Source organism: Sebastes umbrosus, chromosome 10 (genome assembly GCF_015220745.1).
Source record: "Sebastes umbrosus isolate fSebUmb1 chromosome 10, fSebUmb1.pri, whole genome shotgun sequence".
Classification (NCBI taxonomy): Eukaryota; Metazoa; Chordata; class Actinopteri; order Perciformes; family Sebastidae; genus Sebastes; species Sebastes umbrosus.
The window spans coordinates 22,996,729-23,022,539 of NC_051278.1; the positions used below are offsets into that span (position 1 = coordinate 22,996,729).

Consider the following 25,811-nt stretch of genomic DNA (forward strand, 5'->3'; position numbering starts at 1 on the left):
TCCTCAACTACAGTGCATGAACCATATTAGATGTAAAGGGGGCAATAGTATCTTACTGCTGACCCATGTGTGTATCTCGAGAGGAATTAATAGCCTGCACAAACATAACATGTGGCCTTATTTATGAGTGCTCAGCATACACACCTGCATTTGATGAAATAGCTGGCATCCTCACTCAGTGTCTCACACAGCCTCTAGATTCTATAAACCCACACCATTGCTAGAGTGCTGAGGAGCAAGCACAATATTTCATGTCATTCAAAAGTTGAAAAGCATAGAAGGCGCTCTCATGACTCACACGAAGTAATTACCTTCACCCTCAAGCCCTGCAAGATTCACCCACATAAAATGTTAAAAATCCCCATTCCCTGGGGTGTATAATAACAAACTGCTGAAGTACTGATGTTCAAGTCTAGGCAGGATCCAGTTTTAATTCACACCTTTCTCCTCACGGCTACAGAAAAATGGTGCGATATTGGGCCAAGTCTCAAAAGAATCTTAGACAAACGATGAGAACATGTGGGGGTTTTAAATAAATCCTTTAATGGGGATGAATCAACTGATGAGAAGAGCTGAATCACAATATGAGTCGACCTTAGTAACAAGGAGTTGCCAAGTAACACTGCTTCAACACTTAACCCCTCCAAAACATAACAGTCTGTGCTCCACAAGCCTACACAAAAAAATCACTTTTACCATTTTACTTCCTTTGAGCACAGTCCAGTTGGATCATCAACAACAACAACAACAACAACAATAATAATAATACAAACTAAAGTAATTTTGTATGTATAACTTTACCAAAACAAGAAGAGAGAGATGATGGAGCTGTGCAATATGCTGCCTTCCACTGTGTAATTGTCTGAAATATATTAATTATTTATTTTTTTAAATATTTTTGATGAGAGCTACAAGTTCTTTTAACATGGTCATGGAGCATATACAGTATACTGTATATTTATATTCTGAGGGTATTGTTCCTATGCAGAGGGTAGTTTAGTTTATTTATTGACTACACTGAGGGCGTTTTATATAGGTGCAAATGGCAAATAAAACTCTTGAATCTTGAATAATAATAATAAAAACTAAAGTCATTTTGTATGTAGAACTTTACCAAAACAAGAAGAGAGAGATGATGAAGCCTTGTAGTTGCAATTTGCGTTTTTAGGTATGAGAAATAACATGGAAATATTGGGTTTTTAAAGTTATGGTTTGTGCTCTAACATATCCAACCAGTAACAACTACAGTTCCCAAGATGCTTATCGGTAACGCGTCATCAAATCCTGTCCAATCGCTGACTTTGGAGGTTTTCTTGAGCTGCAAAAATAAGGAAAACAAGAAAAAGCTCACACCCATCGCGTTCAGTTTTGTATCTTTGTATCGCCTTTTGTGACACACGTTTTGGTTTCTAACAAGCTGTTTTGAAAGCGTCCATCAATGCATGTGATTGGGTGTTCGTGTTAGTTTTGTTTTGACGTGTTTTGTTGAGGAAAAGCTAGGGAAGTAGCTAATGCTCTATGGGCTAACTCAGTACCCCTAACGTGGCTGTACGTCAAACACAACAACAACAACAACGTGGCTGCACATGAGTCAAAGGAAGTTTCACAGATGGAGATCACTCCCAAAGCAGCCAAATTAAACCCAGTGTATTCTTCACCTTGTAGTTCAGTGGAGCCAAGCCCCTGTGAACTTAAAGAGGAAAAGGTAGGTTGAAGTGCTGATGTTACTAGTCATGTAGTGTTAGATATCTAACATTAATATCACATCAAAATTGGTTTAAACACAATCTGCTATGATCACACTGTGTGCTTTGTCTTTCATTCACTGTGGTCTCCGCAGCATCATCAAAAGCTGAGTTCCTCACTGAGGGAGAGGCTGAAGAGATCAAGGCGCTCCTTCACCTCGCCCTCCTCTGTGGCCAAACGCCTTTGTGTTGATGATGTTGATGATGAGGAGGAGAATGGCCAACAAGTTTCAGCAGATTCCCAGGAGACGGTTAATAATCCTCCACTGATCGTGCCCAATGTCGACGTAAACAGACATGAAGAGACAACAGGGAGTGAAAAGATTTCTGGACCCATTCCCGGACCAACGCATCCTCCTTCCGAAGACTTTGCACAACAACGAGACCAACTGAGGAAGGAGGTTAAAGACAAGATGGAGACTCTGCGCAGACTCAAGATGGTTAAAATGTACAGGAGCAAGGTATTGGCTACCTTTAATCTGTCAGGGTTGCTTCTAACAACAATTTATTTGCTTAACTAGACTGAAAGGGCTCATTTTACATGACACATTCCCTGTTTTTTTCTCCCTAGAACGATTTAACACAGCTCCAAACCTTGGTTGACAAGTGGAGGAGTTGTGCTCAGGATGCGCTGTACGAGCTCCAGTCAGATGTTCCCATAGACGGACGAAAGAGCAGCCTGTCGGGGCTCATTGACCTCTTCGGTCTGGAGGACGGCATTCTGCACTTTGACCGCACTGAGGAGGACTTCACTACCTAATAAATGTGCTTTAAAACAATCACATTTCAAATGTTTCTGTTAGCTAATTGTTTTATTTGTTGCTGCTATACTAGATTTATTCGCAGCTTAAGTTGTACTTTTCATGTTAAGTATACTCGCTAAGAGAAGTGTAAATAAAATGGTGTTATCTGTTGAAGAGAAGGCTCTGCTCAGTGGTGTTTCAGCTGATCGAGAGAAGGAAAGTTCTTCATCCTCAGACGCTCGAGTTCTGCCCAGAGGAAAGCCAGATCCTCCGCCTGCTCTCTGGCCAAGTCCTCCAAGTTCTTCCTCTGAACGATTTCCCGGTAGCGCTCCTCTCTATGAGCTGCCTGATTTTCCTCTGAAGCTAAACACCAAACAAGTCACATTAGCAGTCAGAAGAGGCTCTAAAGTCTCCCTTTGCATCGAGCTGAAATGATTGCGTTATTACCTGTTGCTTCGTAGATGTGCCTCCTCTCTGCCACAGACACCTGCAGGTCAGGCAACTGCTGATCGATAACTGCGCTCTTCTCGGCCATCATCGCTGCCTGCCTGTTATACTGTTTAATCTTGTTTTTGCGACGCTGCACACTCAGTAGGTGATTCTAAAAGTGGAACATGATATGTATATCAATTTAACAGGCAGGTACAGAAAGTACACAACACAGAGCTGAGTCGTACTTTTCTTTTACCTTTTCCTGGACAGCTATAACTTTCTCCAGGGTGGACATTTGCTTGGACACGCAACTGTCTCGATCTGTCTTGTTTAGATACTGGAAAGAAAAGGGAATAACCGACTTGAATAAAGTGACTGGAAAAAAAAGAGCAGCAACAGGGATTTATTTATAATGTCTACTCTAGATATTTTGACAACAGTCGTGGCAAAATGATTCATAAAGTGTTCAGGGTCCCTCAGGATGGGTTTGTTTATATTCAAAGTGTTTTCCTCTTAAGGTTTCGGGGGCCTGAACAATGACAGGAAGCTGCATGCCACGCCAGAGCAGAGCTACCTGAACCTTTTGCCAGACAAAGCTGGCATTCAGGCCTGGAAACATGTTTGGTGTGTGCTATGGTTATCGACTCGTTGACAACAAAATGATGGATGACTCATTTGATCCTTATGTGTTTTATTTTCTTTGCCCAACCACTACCTCACTTATTTTTTTATAACACTAACTCATGAAACAACTTGTATTATGGTAGCTGTAGCTCAGTGGGTTGCGCGGATCATCCTTTAAACACAACGTTGGCAGTTTGATCCATGTCGAAGTGTCCTTGAGCGAGACACTAAACCCCAAGTTGCTCCCTGGATGCTTTACAGCAGCGCACTGCTCCTAAATTCTTAGGGTGGGTAAAATGCAGTGGTCAAATTTCAAGTATGTACCTGAATGTATATGACGATTCTAATAAAGTTCATATGTATGAAGGGGTTAATGGATTGCAACCAGGAGCAAAATATCTTGTCAGCTTTTGTGGTCTGTTTTTGATCGTCAAACTGCCTGTTCACGCCTTAGATTGACATCTGCTGCCAAATGAAGCAGAGAAGCTTTTTCTGTTTTTCAGATGTTAAAGCAAGAATAAAGAAAGCATTAAGTGTATAGGGTAGTATATTTAACCAGTCTCCACCTATTGGGTAACACTTTTAAAAGATGCAAAAAGAAGAAAAACTAAAAAAAATAGGGCGGGGTGCTTGCGTGAATAGGGTGTGTGTCTGTGATAACAAAAGATCATCCATCTGTACTCGAGGATGGTAACAATTTTCTGCTCGCAAAAACATCAGATGCTGCCAAAACCGAAATACCTGCCTTGATATGAACGACTGAGGTTTGGCCAGAAGTGCAAACGGGGTTAAAGAGTCACCATAAATGCAGACACCTCATTGCCATTTCAAGCAGATGCTGAACTTTTTGAAAACATTTTCGCATTATTACTCAGAAAGTGTTATTTTGTGTTTATTTCCTTATTGGAGGCCAAGACAGTATTTGATTAAGAATAAAAGATAGCATAGAAAAGAAGAAAAAAAAAAGCAGTATTACAATATTTCAGTATCGTGATTACACTCACATCCTTTTGCTCCTCAGAGAGTCGTAACTTCTGGATGACCCTCGCCTTGTTGTTGAGGTCCTCTAACTGCATCGCCATCATCCTGTGCTCCCACTGCAGCTGGATGACGCCCCTACGGAAGTCTTTGCACTCCACCATGGTGACTATCTTCTGCTCTCCGATTGTCTGATCACATATACAATAAATCATTTGACAGACAGACATTTTCATATCTGATGTAGTTGACCACCACTTGTATTTAGTTAATTTTGGCACTTTTATCAAACAGAAAACAGTTAAGTATTGCATTTACATTGTAACTATGTACAAAGTGTAAATGCAATTATGACCCCTTGTATATTTCTGTATATAGATCTATCATAAATACATCCTTGTTTTGCAATAAGAGTGTCTAGTGGGACATGCTTACCCTGATGGTTCCGTTGAGGTTCTCCACCACACTCCTGTGGACAAGCACAGAGTCAGTGTAGTCAGCAGTCAGGTCCGTGGTAAACACCTCCACCTGGTCCTGTTTGAGAAGGACCTGGACCATGATGTCCGCCAGGAAACGGTTCTTCTCCTTATGCAGACTAGAAGGGAGCAACACAACAAAAAAAACCACTCATCATTCTTCCATAGAGAAATAGAACAAATCATATTTACTTTTTAAACCACCTATTACTATTCTTACAGGTTACAGAGAATGAAACCAATTTTCAAATTTAAGACTTCTATCACTTCTATTAGGTCGTCCCTAATGAATAAAAAAGTTGAATGAAATCAAACACAACTGCTTATAATCAGGAGTGACAGCACCACAGTCATAACCTTTCAAGTCCTTCAGAGAGATTTTTAATTTCCTGTTGAGCGGCCTTGTCCTCAGCTCTCCTTTTCTGAAGGAACGCCTGCATCTCAGCAAGAGTCAAAGCTTTCACTTTTACCTGCAAAGGACATGTCAAACACAGAGAATAAATATGATGTTGATAAGATGAATTCATAAGTGAAATTCAAAAGAAGTGCGTAAACAGACTGTAAAATGTTATACTGATTGCATATTTGTAGTATGAAAAGCCTCTGTAAGCAATGTTCGTCTGTATTTCCAATCTTAACCTGTCCATGTCCTCATGTTACCTTTTGCTCACTCTCTGCTTTTGCCCTGCGGATAAGACAAAACCTCTCCCAGATCAACGGGCTCAAGCCTTTTGGTATATTCTCCGGAGCATCCAGCTCCTCCACGGCCTTCAGCATTTTCTCAAGCGCATCGGGAGCCAGAGAGCCGCACAGACGCTGCTCTTTAAACGGGTTGGAGGTGGGGTCGGTCTGGGTCCTCATCTTTTGAGCCCTGGGGGCATAAAAAAAACAGTGTGCAGCAACTAATCAGTTAATTTCCAACTTACAATGTATCAAGGTATCAAGGTACATATTACAAACCTGGGTCTACGCTTGAATAATTTATATAGTTCATCAACCACTTGGCGTGGTACATCAAAGAAATCCTTCCTGAATTCTTTGTCGAGAACCTTGGGAGATATGGATGGATATTATATTATAAAGCATCACTTAACAGTCATCATGATTTCAGTATTTTACAGCGGTGGAAGATGTATTCATATACTTTACTTAAGTAAAAGTAGAGTCTAAAAATACTCCATTACAAGTAAAAGTCTTGAATTCAAAATGTTACTTAAGTAAAAGTACATAAGTATTATCAGCAAAATGTACTTAAAGTAACAAAAATAGAGAATGGCTCCATTCACAGTGTTATATTGTCATAGAATATTATATTACACATACATGAAAGAGCATTTTATTGTTGTAGTTCCTCAATGTGGAGACAACAGTAGATACTTTGTGTACCACTGGGTAGATTTGAAGTATAGTACTGGATCATATCATAAGAATATAATGTGTTTTTTTTATGCAAAAAGTGTCAAATAAATGTGGTGCAGTAAAAAGTACAATATTTCTCTCTGAAATGTAGTGGAGTAGAAGTATAAAGTAGCAGAAAATGTATGTCAAAATTGAGTGTATGTGCTTAGTTACATTCCACCACTGGTATTTTACCAGCTAACTTACTTTGTCCTCAGCTACAATGCTGTCATAGGCCTCGTGAAACAATTCTACTTCTTCTTCACGTCTCTTCACCTCCTCCCCAATTTCATTCTGTCAGAGAAATGCAGGTCAATAAAACGAGAGCAGTGTTTACGGGGAAATGGTGACTGGCAGTCTTGAAATGAGCATGCCGCACAGGTTAGCTCTTGCAGAACACGCCTGAGTGATGGGAAAATAACAAACTCGAATTTGGAAAAACATCCCTGTCATTCACTCAGGTGGCTCACAAATAACAGAAACTGAAGCTGCTGGTCATAAATTCCTTCAGCGTTACTGTGTTATAAGTCTTCTGACCTTGTATGTCAGCATTTTTTCAAGTTTGAGCTTGAGCTCCAGCTCTCGATTTCGTATCTCGTCTTCTACGAGGACTGAATAACTGAGAAAGGTAATCTTGAGCTCTTCCTGTGAAATACATCAAAACAACATTAAACAGGTTTTTTTTTTTTTTTTTTTAAAAGGTATCACATGCTCAAGATATCATATCTCATAATTATCTCAAGGAGGATAACCACAATGAGAACAGAGGGCCCTTCATCCCGTGTGAGAGAAATGAGATGAAGGAAACAAAAGGAAGTTATGTGATGCAGATTGACTTCATGTGTCCGTGTTATGAATCCATGTGTCACATACATTTACTGCGTGTGTGTGTGTATGTGTGTTGGCTCACCTGACAAATAGCCATTTCACATTTCATTTTCTTCTCAAACAGCTTCGTCAAACTTTCATCAAACTTTTTAGTCGCATCCCTGGTGGCTGCCTGCAGTTTTTTCATTTCAGTTTCCATTAACTGCAATTGCAGAGTTCACAGATGATTTACATTGATCACAGATCAGATGTTAATCATATTTCTGATCATAGCAAAACACAATTGTGAATGTTTCCACTGTAATACCTTTTTGTATTTCTCCTTCTCCTCACTCAGGTCTTTGGTTTTCTTTTCATACTCTTTGTAGACTTTTTTCTCCTCCTCGCTCCAGTGAATTTCAGGTTTGGTCAAAACAAACTCAGGCGGAGGTATTTCCTGTGGAGTCAGTTCAATAGAAACTATGTGCACTTCATACTGACACAGCCTAGAAAAAATTTTAAGTAAAAAAATAAAAAACCTAAGACATCATTTGCCCAAAGGGAGAGAATTAATGCTTTCATGTGTGAGTATTAAGTATTTAATTTGGGCTGCAGTGAGATGTTGTGTTTTGTCTATGTCATAAGAAATGACTGCAGGAGGTGAGGAAGGGTTTTCTTCTACTCTTCCTCTTTATCTCCAAGACATTAAACATTTTTTTTTGTGTAAACTCATTGCATACTCTTTGATTTAATTACATGATAAATTAACATCTAATAATGAAATCAAAATACCAAACCTACAGTTACATAAGGGTTGCAACTAAAGATTAGTTTCATGGATTAATTATTTATTCTATAAAATATCAGAAAAATCCCAAAAAAGAAAATGCCCATTATAGTTTCCAACAGCCCAAGGAGAGGAAATGTGTGGTTTTATTTCACCAAAAGTTATTCAGTTTACTATCATATATGACAAAGAAAATCATCAATTCTTCCCATTTGAGAAGCTGAAACCAGAGAATGCTTTGACATTCTTGCTTGAAAAATTACTAAAACAATTAACCGATAATCAAAATAGTTGCAGATTTTTTGTCAATTGACGGACTACTCAAGAGAAAACAAACATGCCAACCATTTTCTATATTATTTTCTATAAAATAATTAGGGCTGTCAAAGTGAATACGATAATAAAGCGTTAACGCAAATTCGTTTTAACGCCACAAATGTCTTTAATGAATTAAAGCAACTTGCGTTTTTTTGGTTGTCGTGGATTCAGTTTTAAAGCTAGAGTGAAGATACTGGCATCATATGAAACTAGAAAACCTTAAGAATCCAGTGGTACCAACCATGTCATACTAAAAACTGGTTAGGCCATTTTCAAAGGGGTCCCTTGACCTCTGAACTCCAGATATGTGAATGAAAATGGGTTCTATGGTCACCCACGAGTCTCCCCTTTACAGACATGCCCACTTCATGATAATCACATGCAGTTTGGGGCAAGTCATAGTCAAGTCAGCACACTGACACACTGAGGTTTGGGTTTGAGTTTGCCATGTTATGATTTGAGCATATATTTTTTATACTAAATGCAGTACCTGTGAGGGTTTCTGGACAATATTTGTCATTGTTTTGTGTTGTTAATTGATTTCCAATAATAAATATATACATACATTTGCGTAAAGCAGCATATTTGCCCACTCCCACGTTGATAAGAGTATTAAATACTTTACAAATCTCCCTTTGAGGTACATTTTGAAATAATATATCTGGGACCAATATATTACATTATTAGTGCTTGAACAAAATTTAATATTTTGACCCACCATTTTCAAGAGGTCCTCTTTTTTCACTTCAAGCACTCCATCCATCATGCCACCAAGAGCCCTGTCTCTGACATTATCACCCTGCAATAGAAAAATCAGAACAGAACTGAACCACTTTTATTTATGACTTTCTTTATAATACTGTACATCACATAGACATAAGTTATTAATATATTTCATTTATTTTTGGTAAAGGACTGCTTTTTTATTTACTCTTACTGTAAAGCACTTTTCGTAAATGGAAGTATTTAGAGAATTTGTAAATAGCGACAAACAAGTGTTGCAAAACAAAAACACATTAATTATGGCAGCATACTTTGGCAGCCAGACGTTTTTGCTCTTCCACATTCTTCCTCTCCTCTTCTATTTTCTGTTCTGGAGTGAGGTACTTTTCTGCTTTTATCTAAAGTGGGACAAAGGCACATATCGCTCTGGTAAAGTGTTAAAAAAAGCATCTCATATGATGATGACCACATACTATTTCACATTTCAGTTAAAAAACAAACAAAGTAGCTTAACATGTAATCTTTGTTTGTTGAACTTTACGTGAACTTTGGGAAGTGTTTAGATGTCAGTAACCTCAGAGTCGTCCACAGTGAACAGCGTCTCTGGCTGCTCGCTGGTGGTCAGGCTAGGCTCCCACAGCTCCTCCCTCATGTCCAGCTCCAGCATGAGCTCCCTGATGTGTCTGTTCCTGTCCCTCACACGGCTTAGCTCCTGCACCTTCTGCTTGTGCACGGCCTCAAGTTCAGCGTTGAAAGCAGTCTTAATGCGATGCATCACATCCTGCATTCGAAAAAAATAGTATTTATGATCATGACGACAATAACTATGTAAGGCTGAGTCAGCCAGTTCTTATAAATCACTTATTTTTATGTGCTCTATATTTCCCTTTCTATATTCTATTAATTTCTGTGTGTGTTTTGGAAAAGTATTGTATGATATAAAGGCATTATTATGACATGTTTGCTTTTTTGGAACAGGCTCCCACCTGTAGCAGAATTATCTGGTTGATCTTCTGTTCTGTGGTTTGCAGGCTGAACTGATCGTAGATGTAAGGATTCGAACATCCCAACTGAGCGGAGAAACTTCCCCTCAGAGCAGCACTCTCTGCCTCGTGGCCTTCCTCTCCCTGCTCTTCCTCCTTCGCACTTGTTGTGTTCTTTAGGCTGCTCTGCTGCAGTTAAAGGTGGGGGAGAAATATTTTGAATGAGAGGGCTGAAATACATGTTGAGGATTGAATCTGTGGCCATAAGATTATAAACTTTACCCCAAGACTATTTAAGTGAAGGGAGCTATCCCAACAACTATCTTTTGGCCACAGTCATAAATCTAGATAAGTTTCAACACTGGCGGACTGGCACATATTCAAGCATTTAAAAAAGTTAAAAGAGTGAAAGGTCAGACGTAGGACTGTAATTCAAAGCATCAAATTATTTTCCAGCTGAGAACCTGTTTTGACTTGAATGGTTTTCCAAAGAGTGAAATCTACATACTGAGGAGGCTGCATTATCGCAGCTTTTAGAAACTGTTCGCATGCTGCCGTTCTGTTACACATTATAAACAGTAAACATGTCATCTAATCCAGTCTAACTCATCGCATGTGCTTCTCATTACAGTGTGAACTTGAATCTAAACCACAGATTGCTCAGTGAACCAGTTTAGCTTACGGTGCAAGCAGCCATTTCAAGCTTCCTCATATTCTGAACCCTGCAAAGGTCCTCCACCTCTTTCTCTGTTCGATCTTTCAGAGGGTAGTTCTTCACTTCATGTTCAGAGTGAAAAGCCTGTGGTAGACAGCCAGAAGTCATTTAGATTTCTTAGTACAGATCATAACATACTGTTATAATTAACTGTGCTTGTTCCTAAGCCATCTTACCTTAATGGCCTTGCCTCTGACCTTCATAGAATCCCAGCATTCTCTCTTTATGACATCGCGGAGGTAACATTTTGCCAAAATCTCCCATTCGATTTCACTTCTCACCTACAATGTAACTATGTTAAGAATCACTACCATCATGACCTCAAAGCAAAATTGAAGATTCCTTGGGTTCACGTTTGGGTGTGTGTGCATTACCAGAGTCACTTCCTGCTCCACCATGGCATCCAGTCTCCTCTGATCCTCCACATCCAGGTTGAACTCCCATAGTTCCAGACGCTCGTCATCTGGGACGTTCTCATTTTCGCGAATCATCTGCTGGATCTGACACGTACAGGAAGGACGGTTTAGTCTTCATTTTGTTTGTTAGACAAACTTTTCGTGAACATTTTAACACCCCTCTGCGAATTGTTTTGTAGTTGTGCACCTACCTTTAATATAAGTAGCTCAGCTAGGCTGTTAAAAACATTTCTACAAAAGTAGTGTTGAGCTAATATGTATTTTTCATGATGGACTTCAAATATTGTATCTTTTATATGCTAGAAAACAATAAAACTGGAAAATAACCCTCTGAGACCCGCGGGATTGCGGGCGATCCTGACCGACTTTACTGTCTTTCAGAGGGTGTAGCAGGTGTGAGGTGGCAGCGGGAAGGAAGGTTGGGCTAAATTTTGGCAAGGAAAAACTGGAATGGCCATTTTCAGAGGGGTCCCTTGACCTCTGACCTCAAGACATGTGAATTAAAATGGGTTCTATGGGTATCCACGAGTTTCCCCTTTACAGACATGCCCACTTTATGATAATCACATGCAGTTTGGGGCAAAAACAATGCCGTGTTTTGCATGCAGTATATATTTGTTATTTTTGCCTATTCTAAAATTTCTGCATACTGGGGTCCCTAAACAGTGTTGAATAACTTGAATAGAGTATGACTGTAAAGCTGAGACTCTTGCGTATCCAATGAGCCCAATTGTATTCATGTGTGATGATGTTAGTCCCATAGTAGCCATTTCATTGTAGTGAGACCATTTTTTTATAAATGTGACCTCACTGTATAAAATGTCAGCTGTGGTGACCTCTAGAATAATCATAGCCTCATGAAACTTTACAGCCACAAACTACAGACCTAGGGCATTCAGAGGATGGATGGCTTTCCGAGCTATATTGATAATAAGGGGGTTTCTGAGCAGTTTCCAGAACAGAAGTGCTCGCCACCTAATCGCCAAAAAATGAAATTCTTGCAGAAATCTCCAAATGTCAAAAGGTTTTGAAACCAAATCACAGCATGGCTTTTCCTATGGTGTTACTCAAGGTTTTGGTGTCTTAATGTGGTATGTTGGAGGGATTATTGATAATTTTTATCAATTCCCGAGTGGTAAAAAATGGTTAAATTTAGCACCAAATCTGTGTAACAAATGGTATCAACCCACAAATTGCTGCAACAACTTCTGAGACATAAGTGAGCATGAGAATGGCCATCATAAACTTCTATCAGAATGTTCTAAGCCCTTATACACTCTCACAATTTATTTTAAATAATTAATTAATTAATTGATTCATGTTTATTTCTGATTTATGACCAGAACAACTTGACACACTGAGCTGCATCTCAAATTAATCTTTAGGCTTTCAGATGATGTACACCACTTCTATGTGTCCCCCCCCCTGTACCCCCGTAAAAAAGACAAAAACAGGTCTATTGTGGGTCTCAGAGGGTTAAAGGGGTAAAACGTTTAAAATAGGCCAAATGCTCTTGAGAAAGATCTGATGATTCTTTGAGATATCAGTATTATTCATTCTTGTATTTCTTTTTTACCAGAATTCCACATACAGATTTTATCAGTGGTGGAATGTAACTAAGTGCATTTACTCAAGTACTGTACTTGAGTACAAATTCGAGGTACTTTAATTGAGTTTTGAGAATTTCCATTTTCTGATACTTTATACTTCTACTCCACTACATCTCAGGGGGAAATGTTGCACTCTTTACTCCTCTACATTTGTCTGACAGCTTTAGTTACTTTGCAGATTACAATACTTCATACCATTCCTGTCTAGTGAGTTTTTAAATGCAGGACTTGTAGTTAAGTATTTTCACAGTGTTGTATTAGTACTTTTACTTCAGTAAAGGATCTGAATACATCTTCCACCATTAGTTTTTATCCTAAAAGCATTTACCAAACATGTTTAATGATACAGTATTTGTGTTTACGTGCACTGTGGGATGTTGTTTTATGTTTGTCATGGCATGTCATTGTTTCCTGCTCAAGAGTTTAGGAGTATCTTCTTAGGTGAGGACTGAAATAAACAAATACAGTATGTAATAAAACTCCCTTACCTGGCCACGTAACTCTTTCATGGTTCTCTTCAGGTTTTGCTTTGTCTCAGAATATTGCTCATTGTCGTTTTTAATAACCTGTTCAAGATATACAGATTGAAAACAAGTGGGATATGTATTAAATCAGTTAGTATTAACACGCATACACTTATGTCAACTTGACAAGAATCACAACACATTCCCACCTCCCTATGGTAAGTAAACCTAGATGACTTACAAACAAACAGCGTGTTAATTATGATGCATTTTATAGGGGGAAAAATATGAATTATATGCTCTCCAACACTTTATCACTCGACATGATGCAGCTTGATTCAAACAGTCCTCACAGAACCCGTGACTCAGATTAGAAAGCATGTTGTAGCATAAAAACCCACAATTCAAAGACGGCCACACCTTCAGTATCAATTTATTGTTATCTGAAAGTTTTGTCAGGTGACATAGTACTGAACATTTATTTGCAAATGCTTATCTGCTTTATAGCTCTGTACCACTTGCTAATTGGCTGACTCCTAACACTATAATACTTGACGATAAATCAAGCACAGAGAAACTGTATGCCAAAAGCAACACAGATAGGAGACAACGTTGTAATGGGCACTTTCGAAATCCTCCACCTGCAATGTTGCAGAGATATGGGAGAAGTATCTAAACACAGTTAACATTACCCACATCTGACGCCACCACCGCAAATATGAAGGCATGTTAAGTCACTAACCGCCTTTTGCCTGCCTTCCAGCCATGTCCTGTGTGAAGGTGGTGCAGACAGCAGGGTGTTATAACTCTCATCCTGCTCTGTCACATCCAAAGCCTTGGCTCCACCACTGACCTACAGAGTGTTAACAACACATAGAAAAATAATGCACAGATGTAGATAAATAAAAGCATTTGCTTTGACACATTGCTAAAACTTTAACCTAATTAAGTAATATACGAGGCCTTTGCATAAGCAATAAATAACATCATTTAATATCTATCAAATTGTGTAATATTCATACCAGACTGATACCACAGTGCTTTAATTAAGACCACAAAGCTGCTTATTGCTGAAACAGCTCAGAAACAAACAATTCACATTTATCATTATATTCTTCAAATTTACTGGGATGCCTCGCCCTTTTTTTTTTACCTACAACACCAAAATAATCTGCTTTCCAGTATAGCTGGACAATATTACCATTATTCTAAATCTGTTCAAACTATTTTACAGAGGCATTGATTCAATTTCATGATTATTTTGGAGGTTGTAGTTTGTGGTGCTGTTGAATTGTGTTGCGTTATATTGAGACGTGTTTCTAGTATTTTTCCCACCAAATTTTAGAAACACCATTCATCCACCCAGTCACTACACTGTTATGTAGTAGCCTACTAATTTACTGCTAACAGAATAGAATATCATTTACCTCACTTTCCTTTATTTTTTCAGTGTCAGCAGAAGACCATTGGCCCCAATCAGGCAAGTCAATGAGGAGGGGATTCTCAGTATTGAATATGTTCTTCAAGAAACCATCCATAGACTGACTGTACTGAGTAGCTTTCTTCACCTTACCAAAACCTTTAATTCTGTATGGAGCCATGGAAAACACAAGATATACACACAATAAGAGAGCAGATATATGATTTGTTATGGAGGTCTAATGATGGCTGGTGGATCCATATATTCAAATAAATATATAAATAATGTTTCATAATAATAATTTATATGATCTTTCAAAAACAGGTCATGCGGTCTTTAAATGGAAATAAAGTGATTTGTAGAGTTTCCTTTTGCCTTACCATAAAACCCTTTCACATTAAGTAGCCATTTTATATTTGTAATATAACTATGTATGATAAGAGTACAATAACCTGAACTAACCTGGCTGACAATTCTCCATATATATTCTCCATATATATTAATTCCTAATTCATTGGCACCAACCATGTCACACTGGCTTGTCGCAAAGGAGGCTTAATAAGGGTTTCTGGACAATATATGTGATAGTTTGGTGTTGGTAATTGATTTCCAATCATAAATATATACATACATTTGCATAAAGCAAGCATTGCCCACTCCCACGTTGATAACATTATTAAATACTTGACAAATCTCCCTTTAATGTACATTTTGAACAGATAAAAAATGTGCATTAATCGCAATTAAATATTTTAACTGATTGACAGGCATACATATTTACATATATATATATACATATATATATATATATGTATATATATATATTCTCCTTATTCTCTATATTTATTACTGTCAACAAATCCAACGAAAAGACCAAAGTAACAGTGCAATTAGTTTGTCACTCTATAATTTGCAACTTCCCAACCCCGTCTGTGGCCCTCAGCACCAAGTCCATTTGTTCCTACTGAAGACGTCCATCTTTAAATACTTTTGAAAATCGTTTCATTAAAGAAAGAAAGGGTTTTAAAGTTATTTAATAAAATTATGGGAGCACAGTAATTTTTTGGCAAATGTTACTCAACCAGGAGTAAATAGTGCATTTGTTGATGAGTATTTTCAGCTGTGAATTCGGTGCGTTAGTGAGTATTTATGGCAGAAGGAGCGTGTATATGGGATCGACTCATAATAAACCACAGTGCCTGTGTTGGTCATAATGAAGAAACATGTCACCCATGTGTAATGCTGTGACTCATGATTTAACTGTTTTTTAATAGTTGGGACAAAATTTTCTATCTCTATGGCACAGAGAAAAACGCTATACAGTATAAAGCTTTGGCTACACAGACAACATATGCACTTGTCACTTCATTGTTGTTGTTGTTTTTTTTCTTTTCATGGGATTTGTTGACATAAAGAAAAATACAGAATATCACTAACCAGACCCATCTTTTAAATTCCCATATTGGCAACAATTTAAGCAGCCAAGTGCTAAGGAAAAAGAAGAAAATATTTTTAAACTTCAAAACAAAAGCGTGCAGGAGCAAGCAGAGGAGACAGACGTGGAATGTGATCTGATTCAGTGGGGAGACTGTGCTGTGAAATTTGTTTTTCCTGCAGATTAAGATCATGTTTCCCTTCGACCCACCACTTCAGTTGGATTTATTTACCATTGTCCCTCAAGGCCAACTGTAAGAGGAAAATGCTGTTTAAAGTGCACTATATCAAGCTGCGTAAGAGTGGCATCACTACTGCGAGCAACAGCTCCCTCTACTGTTCACAGCTGCAAGCATGACAGACAGCTTACTGTTTTACCTGAGATCAGTGCACACAAGAGAGCCATCTTTTAAGCCAGCAGTGAGGAGTGTCTGGCCATCTGCAGAGAAGGACACGCTCCGAACTCCACCCAGACGGCATGAATGACATTGCAGTTCAATGTACCGCTCCTGTGGGTGCAGCAACAGCATCGTAATACACACCGTAGACAATGAAAACATGATTCAAACCCTTACCAAAAAGAAGTTTACTCAAGTGTGCTATTAGTACACTTCTTTTAAACTTAAAATAAGAGAGTATACTTTAAGTTTACTTTTTATGTACTTATCAGCGATGTATTTAACAAAAGTACTTTTTTTTAAGTACTATACTTGAATCATACTGACAAGTATACAGAAAAGTCTTAAGTATATTTGGCTTATAGACCTACTTGTATTTAATTTTTGATTGAGATATACTTAAGAAAAGTATAATTAAGTATTCTTGCCTTATAGGCCTACAAAAAGGTAAACTTGGCTTCTAGTTGTGCTTACTTTTTGATAGAGTAGCCTATTATCGTGTGTGAGAGTTTGTAAACAAATGTTTTGATATGAATTTATTTCAATTCATCAAGAATTTTCTAAATTGTATTATCCGAGGAGGCATGTGAGTACAACACACATTATTTATATTTTTAGTACTATAAGTTAAAGCATACTTTCATGAACTAAAAAGCAGAGATGCTCACAAGCCATTTTTTGCAAGTCCCAGTCAAGTCTCAAGTCCTTGAGCTGGAGTCCAAGTCAAGTCTCAAGTAACTGTGTGTGTGACTTAAGTGCGACTCAAGTCCAAGTCGCAGACTTGAGTCCCAATCTCTGCTAAAATGTGGGCTACAAGTATGTACAAGTATACTTGCAGGATAATAACTATTAAATTAGTAGTTTACTGAGAGTATACTTTAAAGTGTACTTTCATGAACTATAAAGTAGGCCACAAGTATATACAAGTGTACTTATAGTATAAAAACTATTAAACTAGTAGTTTACTGAGAGTATACTTTAAAGTGTACTTTCATAAACTTTTAAGTGGGCTACAAGTACAAAACTAGTAAACTATCAGTATACTTTATAGTATAATTGCAGTAAAAAATAAAACTTAGGTGTAAACTAGTCGTGTACTCAAGGTTTACTATTCTTATACTTAAAGTATACACTTTTTAGTTTATAAAAGTATACTTAAAAGTATACTTTTATAAACTAAAAAGTGGGCCAATTTAGTCCCAATAAGTATTAAACGCTTACAAGTATACTAAAAGTACATTGATATTAATATACTTACTACATAAGGTATACTTGGGAAATATATACTCGAACTTTACTTAAGTATACTTCATAAAATAAACTTGAAGTATACCACTTTTTCGTAAGGGAGCCTTTACAAGAAATGAATAAAACAAAATAACATGAGCTCCTACCATGGAAGCAGTTTCTCGGATGCGTAGGAGGCCATCTCGGCCCACAGAAGCCAGCCATAACTGGTGAGGAGCCAGAGTGGCAGAGGCAGGACCCAGGGGGTGACCACTCACTTCCTGTTCTGGTTTGAGCTGGACCACCTGTTGACTGGAGAGACCGTCCGTGTCCTGGGAGCAGGATGATGCGTTAATCACTGTCGCTGTTCCTACATATCTTTCAATATAAGTTACAATAATAGTTTTCTATAATTGTATCAGATGAAGACAGAGAATATGGATCATAATAATCTGTCACGTTAGGCAGCGGTAAACCTTGGGAAGTTGAAATCGCTGAAGAGTTTTCTTCTTGTGGCAGTAAGCAAAGACCTCGTTGACTCCCAGAACACAGGATTTAAGTGGATGAGGCACTTCGTATCTGGACACTCCGAGGATGTGAGTAGTCAGACAACCATAGCAGTCTACGCTATCTGGACCTGCAGGTCAGTAGAGGCACATCATCCATGTATTAAAACAGAAATAACTGGAAACAGTCAAGCTCCCTTTTTTGTGTTTAGTTGAAACAATGCCTGTCCACAGTGACAGCTACTACAGAGAGCCTGCTAATCCTGCATCTACACAACAACAACAATAGTTCTTCAGTAGTTGGTCTTGACCCAGAAGTGCTCTATCAGCTTAAGCATGCATACAAAATACACCACATGTAGATAGGATCTATAAACTTTATATTTTAATATTTGTTATCTTCATTGATTATTACCAGTCATTGCCATTGGTGATTTTAACTATCATGTAGATACTTACTGGTCTCTCTGTGTACAGGTCTACTGGTTTACTTCTTTACCTGTCTTTCTGTGAACAGGTCTACTGGTTTACCTCTTTACCTGTCTTTCTGTGTACAGGTCTACTGGTTTACCTCTTTACCTGTCTTTCTGTGTACAGGTCTACTGGTTGACCTCTTTAGATAGCATTTTAAAACACAGTACAGGCACGTTTCTTTAGTTCTTTAACTCATGTAACCTGTGTGTGGCACAACTCTCATCTGCCGCCACACCCTAGAATTAATGTTTGCACTTTCCCTTAGAGCCCAGTCTGTCTAATGCTCTAATTTGTTCAACATAGTTTTGCAGGCCGCATTAACAATGGGTCTATTTTTGTAAACTGCTCAGTTGTTCGTGACAACATTTCTAAACAATTGGATAAAAATCCAATTGAGTACTATTATTAATCGGTTATGTTATTGTCTCGCCTGCAGCAGATGACTCATCAACTGTCGCTTGCAAAGTATATTATTATCTTTTGTTCAATGTTCCAACATCACTCCTCCCATGTCTGCGGCGCACCTCCCCAGCCTCTCTCTTTTTTGAAGGTCAATATCACCACATAATCTTATGAACAATGGGCCTCATGCAAGAAGCGATATACAAACTAATTTTCTCTTATTTTTGTTCGTATCCATGATTTGTTCCTTTTTTGTAAGTACCCATTGATTTCTGGGATTCACCAATGTTTTCTTATTTTTGCTCTTCTCTTAGATAAGAGAACATTTTTACTAGTGGTCGAGAGTACTCTTACCAAGATAAGCAAAAAAACAACAACATTGCTTTCATAGTCCACAAATTGATTGTCCAACGCAAGGAAACAAAAGTTTGAAGGCTGAGTAACATAAAATAATGCATTAATATCATATAATCAAATTCAGAATTAAAAAAAGATAAATAGAGAATAAATAGTGAATGAATCTATGCCATCAGTGCTGTACCTGCAAGGTCTCTCGCACGCAGAGAGAGCACTGTGAGCTCCTGTCCGGTGCAGAGTGCAAGAACTTTCACCTGCTCACAGTCCCTGATGCACTGAGTGGAAAGCGACAAAATGGGTCCAGGAACAACTTGAAAAGAAAATCAAATGACAAAAGGATGCAGGTGAGCTTAATCTCGCTCCATCTTTCAATATTTAAACATAAAATCACCAAATACATATTTCTTTTCAAGTTAAATTGTTACAGCAATGGCTGCATCCAAAATCTCATACTATGCATTACATATCCAATATGTGTACTTTTGTTCAACATACATTTGTGTGAATAAACAGTAGTATGTATCTTTTTTGGACGCACTGAGCAGTCGTCACTGAGAGCGTCCTTGCCGGTTGGAGACATGTATCCATGGTAACCCGTGCCAACCTCATGTGACCAAAACAACGATTTGTGAGAACCATGAAATCTTCATGAAGTGAAATCTTATACTTACACTTAAATTGAAGCGTTATTGATGTTACAGAGCTTTCCGTCAACGTCTGTTATGTACATTGTCACTACCACATTGCATTGTGGGATATTTATGCCGCCGTAGTGTGCAATTTGCATACTGTTGGATTCATACTAAGGTTTTGGACATACTAAAAAAATTCACATACTCTTTTAGCGTACTAAATAGCATGCTAGTATGGAATTTCGGATGCAATCATTTTCTATATAACTATATATAAATTCTAAGCTAAAATGACCTGTGCATTGATATGTACAGTGTTTTGGTATATACAGGGCAGCAGTAACATGTCTGATGAATAAATAAAGAGTATCTACCTGTGTATCCTATGACTGAAAACCTCTTTGATGGCTTTGCATCTAGTACATAGATGTGTGAATCTGAGGCACCGGTGAGAAGATAGTGCCCCTCTTGATCAAAACTGTAAAGGCACAAACACAGACATACAGAATATGAACACAACAAGAAAGCCTGTAAGCATTTCATGTTACATTTTATTTTGCTTTCTTTACCAGAAGCAGAAGAGCAGTTGTCTCTCAGGGTTTCATGAGTACAGACAACTCATGCCCCTACTTCGTCAATGAATGATGAAACACTTTGTTACAAGTGCAAACTGAAACTCTGTGGCATCACAGGGATGGAGGATACTCACACTAGGTGATCCACAGAGGTGTGGTAGAGATGAACCTGGTGAACCAAGCGAGGTTGCTCATTCCTGTTCAAGTCAATGAAGAGGACACTCCCTGAAGCCGTTCCAACTGCTGCGTATTGCGCAATAGGACAGCATGCCAGACTTGTCACCTGAACAGATACAGACTCTCACTTTTAAGTTTGTTTCTCTTCTGATCGTTTTACTTACTACTTAATTCATTTAAACTAAGTCATTTTCACATGCTTACAGAACAAGTGTATTAAAAGGTCTTATTGATAACATTTTTATGTAGACAAATATTAAAAAAAAAAAATATATACATATATATTTTTTTATATATATATCCACAGAGCTTTTAGAAAAGTGCAGAATAAAAGTATTGCTTTTCCTAAAAAAAAAAAAAGTATTGTAATTGTGAATTAATCATCATTTAAAAGAATTTGACAGGTTCAAAATTAATGTTTTGTTTATCTCTGTGGAAGATATCTGACATTTGATTCCCATTTTTAACAGGGCTTGTGAGCCAATAGTATAACAACGTTGGTATCACGTGGTATCTTTATGCCAACAGCGATCAAGTTGCCAGTTAGTTTGGAAAAAACTGGCTGAGTTTGACCGTAAGTGCCTGGCAACAACTTGTTGTGAAGTGAATGCAATGGAACGGGGGAGAGAGAATGCGACATCTAGTTGTTGAATGTTAGCAATGTTATCAATAGCACCTTTAATGTGCACATGTTGTGAATCTGACCTCCACTTGAAGAGACAGGGAACCAAGGCAAATGCCATCAGCGGACCACAGCTGCAGTTCTCCAGAATCCCTCACTGACTGCAACCAGCAAAAACACAAACACCACCACCCAATTAAGAGACATTGACGTAAATCACACATGCCATCAGGAGACACGGTAATTGTCGAACAAACCAAACGTTTTACCACACAAATGTTTTTGTCAATGTGTGACAAAGCTGCTGCCACAAAGTTGCCGCTGAGAACATCCAAGACCTTCACAATCTTGTCTGACTGGGTTGGGTTCAACACATAGATTTGCCCCTGAAGAACAAGAAGCCCGTTATGTTCTCAGCTTTTATTTTCAATATATCTTTTCTCTCATCAGTAACATGTTATTATTTGATGGAATAGCAGGTGGCCTCTGTGTCCTCCTGTGCCCCTAATGTCATTCGCAATATTTCACAGACCGGGGGAAAACCACCAATCAGAGCCGAACAGCAGCTGTCAATCACTGCTCGTGAACTCCGATCAAACTGTCAAACTAGGCAGTGCTGATCAAATATGAATCAAGATTCTGTTTCTGTAATGCCTATTTCTTGCCTCAAATGTATTCAGAAACATCTTGTAGTGTGTACTGTTTAGCTGTAAAATGAGAAAGTGTGCTCCGGCCGGTGGGCGTTGCTTGATTTTGTCTTGACTTATTTCAACATGGCAGCCGGGTCACAATCTTTCTCATTTTACAGCTAAACAGTACATTACAAGATGTTTCTGAAAACATTTGAGACGAGAAATAGGCATTACAGTAACAGAATCTCGATTCATATTTGATCAGCGCTGCCTAGTTGGACCGTTTGATCGGAGTTCGCGAGTGATTGACAGCTGTTTTAGAGACTCCTCAGCTCCAGCTCGGCTTTGATTGGTTGTTTAGGTTCGGGTGCGGAAGAAACTTGCAAAAGCCATTAGAAGCACTACAAGGAGGCAGGGGAACATGATTTTTTTCAAAGAGTATCTGTCTCATGCCTTACTATCAGGATATAGTGTCAGTTTTATAAAAATAACTTTTTATCGTATTTGCTCAAAGTGACAGACTGCAGCTTTAGGTACTTACTGTATTAGACGATAAAAGTAATGTTTCATAGTCAGGGGAGTACATCACAGTTGTGACAGGTCCTTCGAATTGCCATGTTTGTGTGATGTCAATCCGAGCCGCTTTAATTTGCAGACAGTGCACCACACTCTCCTGTAAAACATAAACATTAAAGTGCTTTTAAATTGGAGTATTTGAGAATTCCTGATGCCTGAAATTGCATATCAGATCACCAATTGGCAAAAAAATTCAAGAATTATATTTCATTAAATTTTGAATGTGTCATACGAAGTGAGCCAAGCGGATGTTAATGGGTGTGTGGGCTTGTACCTTTCCTACAGCGATCAAACCATTCTTGTTAAGGGTTAAACCTTGAAAGTGGCTATGTCTGAGTTCAGGGATGGCATCAGCAGCTGAACAAAAGTGAAACACAGATCAGATGTAAAATGTCTTTCCTATTGCCAAATAAAATTAGGTAATACTCCCGGCGACTCTACCTCTTCCCAGTGTGTGTGTTTGTTTACTTGTGGGGTTGTAGAGGACTGAGACAGAGAGGCTCTCTGGGTCAACAAGGAGCAGAAAGCCTTCCGCACTGCCCACAAAAAGCTCTGATGTGGCTGTCCAGCAGATAGCAGCAGGAGTTAGTCTGGCTTTGGTGCAGAGTTTAGTCTGTGTAAACACATGTGGAGTTGGGTAACAGTTTACATTTCGTCTTTGTTTGTGTGCCTGAAAACAAAATTGTTTTTCCAACAAACAGATCTACAAATCACAGCTGTATCCCTAAAAAATATTAATTAGTGAAAGTGCATTTGTTTTGTCATATTAGTGTGCGGGACAATACCACAATGCTTTCTGCCTTGTCTCCCTTGAGCCCTGAGATGGCTGTTGGAGGCATCTCAAGACCAAAATAGGGCAGTTTGTTGCTGAAAGTATGAGAGGTGGGCACCAATCTCTCAACAAAGGAGCCATCAGTTGCAGGAAGCTCTATCACACTGCAATACAACAAATATGACGCACACATACATATATCAGTCTCCACTGCACTTGCTGCTTATCGGACATAAAAGGTATAAATGCAGGTAATATAGTTTAATTTATCAGTTAAATCACAAGCAATACGTGTACAGCCAGGTCTGCTTTACCTTGGTTTCAGGACATGAAAGCTGTCACTCTTCTCAATATTCCAGACAGTGAGGGATGTAGTGCCCAAAGCACAGAGCTGGAGCCAATTCAGAGGGTTGAACACCAAAGAAATGACATCCTGCCCAGCTTGTGGTTGTGTACAAATTGGCTCAGCGTTTTCCCAGTTCCTGCATCACACAGCCATGATTACAGTAAGAGAGCTGCTCAGCCTAAATAAACACAACTGACAATATGAAGTACACATTAAAACGTAGTGTGCTGCTTTCAACGGTTTACCACACTGTTATGGTGTAGTCTGGCAGAGAGGAACAACAGCCCAAATAAGGACCACCGTCACTTAATGTCAGAGATGTGTAGTCCAGTTGTGCTGTTCCTACAAAAAGAATCAGTGGAAACTATTTAGGATTTGTCTGAGAGAAAATACATGTAGGAGGAATGCATACACAGCCACAGACAGACTCAGGATATCCTTTGTCCCCCGAGCCATCAAACTGTACAACACCTCTCTAGGGAGGGGGGGGACAAAGGAGGACGGTCTGCAGGACAGATAATAATGCACACAGTGCACTTTCATAGACTAAGCTACTGTAGTAACCCTGCACTATACTCATTTTTAACAGTTTTCTTCATCTCCTTGTATTTTTATATCTGGTATATTTTTTTGTACTTTGTACTTTGCACTACTAACTTTTTTACTGCCCTTTTACTAACATGTTTTTGCACTATGGAACTGTGATGCTGGAAACTTGAATTTCCCTCGGGATCAATAAAGTTACTACCTACCTACCTATCCTATCCATCTATCTATCCTATCCATCTATCCATCTATCCATCTATCTATATATATATATATATCTACAAACAAACACCAATAACTCAATGCCTCTTGGAAGAAAATGACAGTAAAATCCTAGATAAAAAACAACCTACCAGTTGGAATATTATGCAAACTTGAAAATATCTCACCTTTTAGTTCATTCTTCATCTGAAACTCAGGGAAAATGTACACAAATATAGATGGGGATAGCTTTTCCTCTGAGAAAGCAAAACTTCCATTGTTGCCATTGGCTGTCAATGCACCAATACCTCTGCCTGGGCTCAGCAGCACACTTTGCTCTTTTGTCTCCAGGTTGAGGAAACAGACATGACTCCCATTTGTGTAACATACTGTTTTATTGTCGACAAACTCGACACTGTTGTTTGTAAAACCTCGTATCCACCTGCAGGGAGAAAAACAAGCCAAATGTTAGCTATAACCACATGTGTTAGCATACGTCACACATCCCCCAGTGACCCGTATGTTGGTGCTAAATATGAGCTAGTTTAACTGCTATATGGACAACTGTGATATTGTACTGAAGTAAAAACAGATATATTTGTAGCACATACACATACCTGACTTCTAAACGTCCAATGCCATCCATTTTTAGGATAAGAATAAAGTTACACACAGTAAAGTTAAACTTCTTTTAACCAACCCAGCCGACACATGAAAGGGCGAGTCGCTGCGTATCCATGGCAACCTGCCTGGCAACCAGTAAACACCGAGGAAACCAAGCTGTCATGCTATTGGCTGATACTTTATCTGACACGCCCATACCGGAAGTAGGGTAAACAAGTGCTGTACAGTTTATCCATCACCCTATTAAACACCATCCTTTTAGCCATCATTCTTTTACTTCTATCTATCTACCTATTTATATTTATTTTACTTATTCTTTTTAATCTTGCCTTAATTTGATTTGCACCCTGACAGCCAGCCAGCCACCCCCACCCCTCTCAAGCACACACACACTGTACACAGTCACATGATATTGATCTTGAGATAAGATAAAATAAGGTAGAACTTTATTAATCCCGAAGGAAATTCTTGTGCAAGAGATTGCTCAAAAATATAACAACATTACAACAAGTTCAAGTGTATAAAATACAAGTGTATAAAATAAAAAAAAGTACTATTTCTAGCACCAGTGCCTAATAGAATAACAATTAAGTAAGATACATTTAGTAAAATGAGTAAATAAGATAAGTAAAATAAAAAAGGCCAATCTTGTCCAGTTATGTTGGGTTTTT

The 25,811-nt window shown here is 38.4% G+C and overlaps 2 protein-coding genes across 6 annotated transcripts; one reads left to right on the plus strand and one right to left on the minus strand.

Moving 5' to 3' along the window:
• Nucleotides 1–954: 954 nt before the first annotated feature.
• cfap43 (cilia and flagella associated protein 43) lies at nt 955–25,265 on the minus strand. Of its 5 annotated transcripts, none has more exons than XM_037783168.1 (38): nt 25,134–25,265; nt 24,705–24,958; nt 24,015–24,111; nt 23,738–23,905; nt 23,437–23,587; nt 23,120–23,264; nt 22,926–23,008; nt 22,617–22,748; nt 21,713–21,829; nt 21,527–21,604; nt 20,779–20,927; nt 20,444–20,547; nt 19,622–19,747; nt 18,175–18,335; nt 17,866–18,030; nt 16,452–16,582; nt 14,647–14,806; nt 13,962–14,072; nt 13,244–13,321; nt 11,104–11,229; nt 10,906–11,010; nt 10,697–10,813; nt 10,018–10,203; nt 9,606–9,812; nt 9,343–9,429; nt 9,027–9,107; nt 7,532–7,660; nt 7,307–7,426; nt 6,934–7,041; nt 6,604–6,690; nt 5,959–6,047; nt 5,659–5,869; nt 5,356–5,468; nt 4,958–5,117; nt 4,549–4,713; nt 3,177–3,257; nt 2,936–3,089; nt 955–1,318 (listed from the first exon to the last, which is right to left on the minus strand). In XM_037783168.1, the coding sequence occupies exons 1-38, from the start codon at nt 25,160–25,162 to the stop codon at nt 1,278–1,280; spliced, it is 4,806 nt and encodes a 1,601-aa protein (XP_037639096.1). In that variant the 5' UTR covers nt 25,163–25,265; the 3' UTR covers nt 955–1,277. The 5 variants fall into 5 exon arrangements, with proteins under 5 accessions (XP_037639096.1, XP_037639094.1, XP_037639095.1 ...); XM_037783166.1 differs by lacking the exon at nt 955–1,318 and adding an exon at nt 2,539–2,851 and having other exon boundaries at nt 25,134–25,162; XM_037783167.1 differs by lacking the exon at nt 955–1,318 and adding an exon at nt 2,676–2,851 and having other exon boundaries at nt 10,018–10,200.
• Nucleotides 1,306–2,662, plus strand: sfr1 (SWI5-dependent homologous recombination repair protein 1). The gene is made up of 3 exons (XM_037783173.1): nt 1,306–1,705; nt 1,841–2,206; nt 2,317–2,662. The coding sequence occupies exons 1-3, from the start codon at nt 1,610–1,612 to the stop codon at nt 2,503–2,505; spliced, it is 651 nt and encodes a 216-aa protein (XP_037639101.1). The 5' UTR covers nt 1,306–1,609; the 3' UTR covers nt 2,506–2,662.
• Nucleotides 25,266–25,811: the final 546 nt, after the last annotated feature.

Excerpts from the sequence above, each read along its gene's own strand:
- sfr1 (XM_037783173.1), top strand. The coding sequence starts at position 1,610 with ATGGAGATCACTCCCAAAGCAGCCAAATTAAACCCAGTGTATTCTTCA. Across the intron at positions 1,706-1,840 it reads GTGAACTTAAAGAGGAAAAG|CATCATCAAAAGCTGAGTTC; the intron begins GTAGGTTGAAGT and ends TGGTCTCCGCAG. Across the intron at positions 2,207-2,316 it reads TTAAAATGTACAGGAGCAAG|AACGATTTAACACAGCTCCA; the intron begins GTATTGGCTACC and ends TTTTCTCCCTAG.
- cfap43 (XM_037783166.1), bottom strand. The coding sequence starts at position 25,162 with ATGGATGGCATTGGACGTTTAGAAGTCAG. Across the intron at positions 11,230-13,243 it reads TGAAAGAGTTACGTGGCCAG|ATCCAGCAGATGATTCGCGA; the intron begins GTAAGGGAGTTT and ends TGTACGTGTCAG. Across the intron at positions 11,011-11,103 it reads TGGAGCAGGAAGTGACTCTG|GTGAGAAGTGAAATCGAATG; the intron begins GTAATGCACACA and ends GTTACATTGTAG.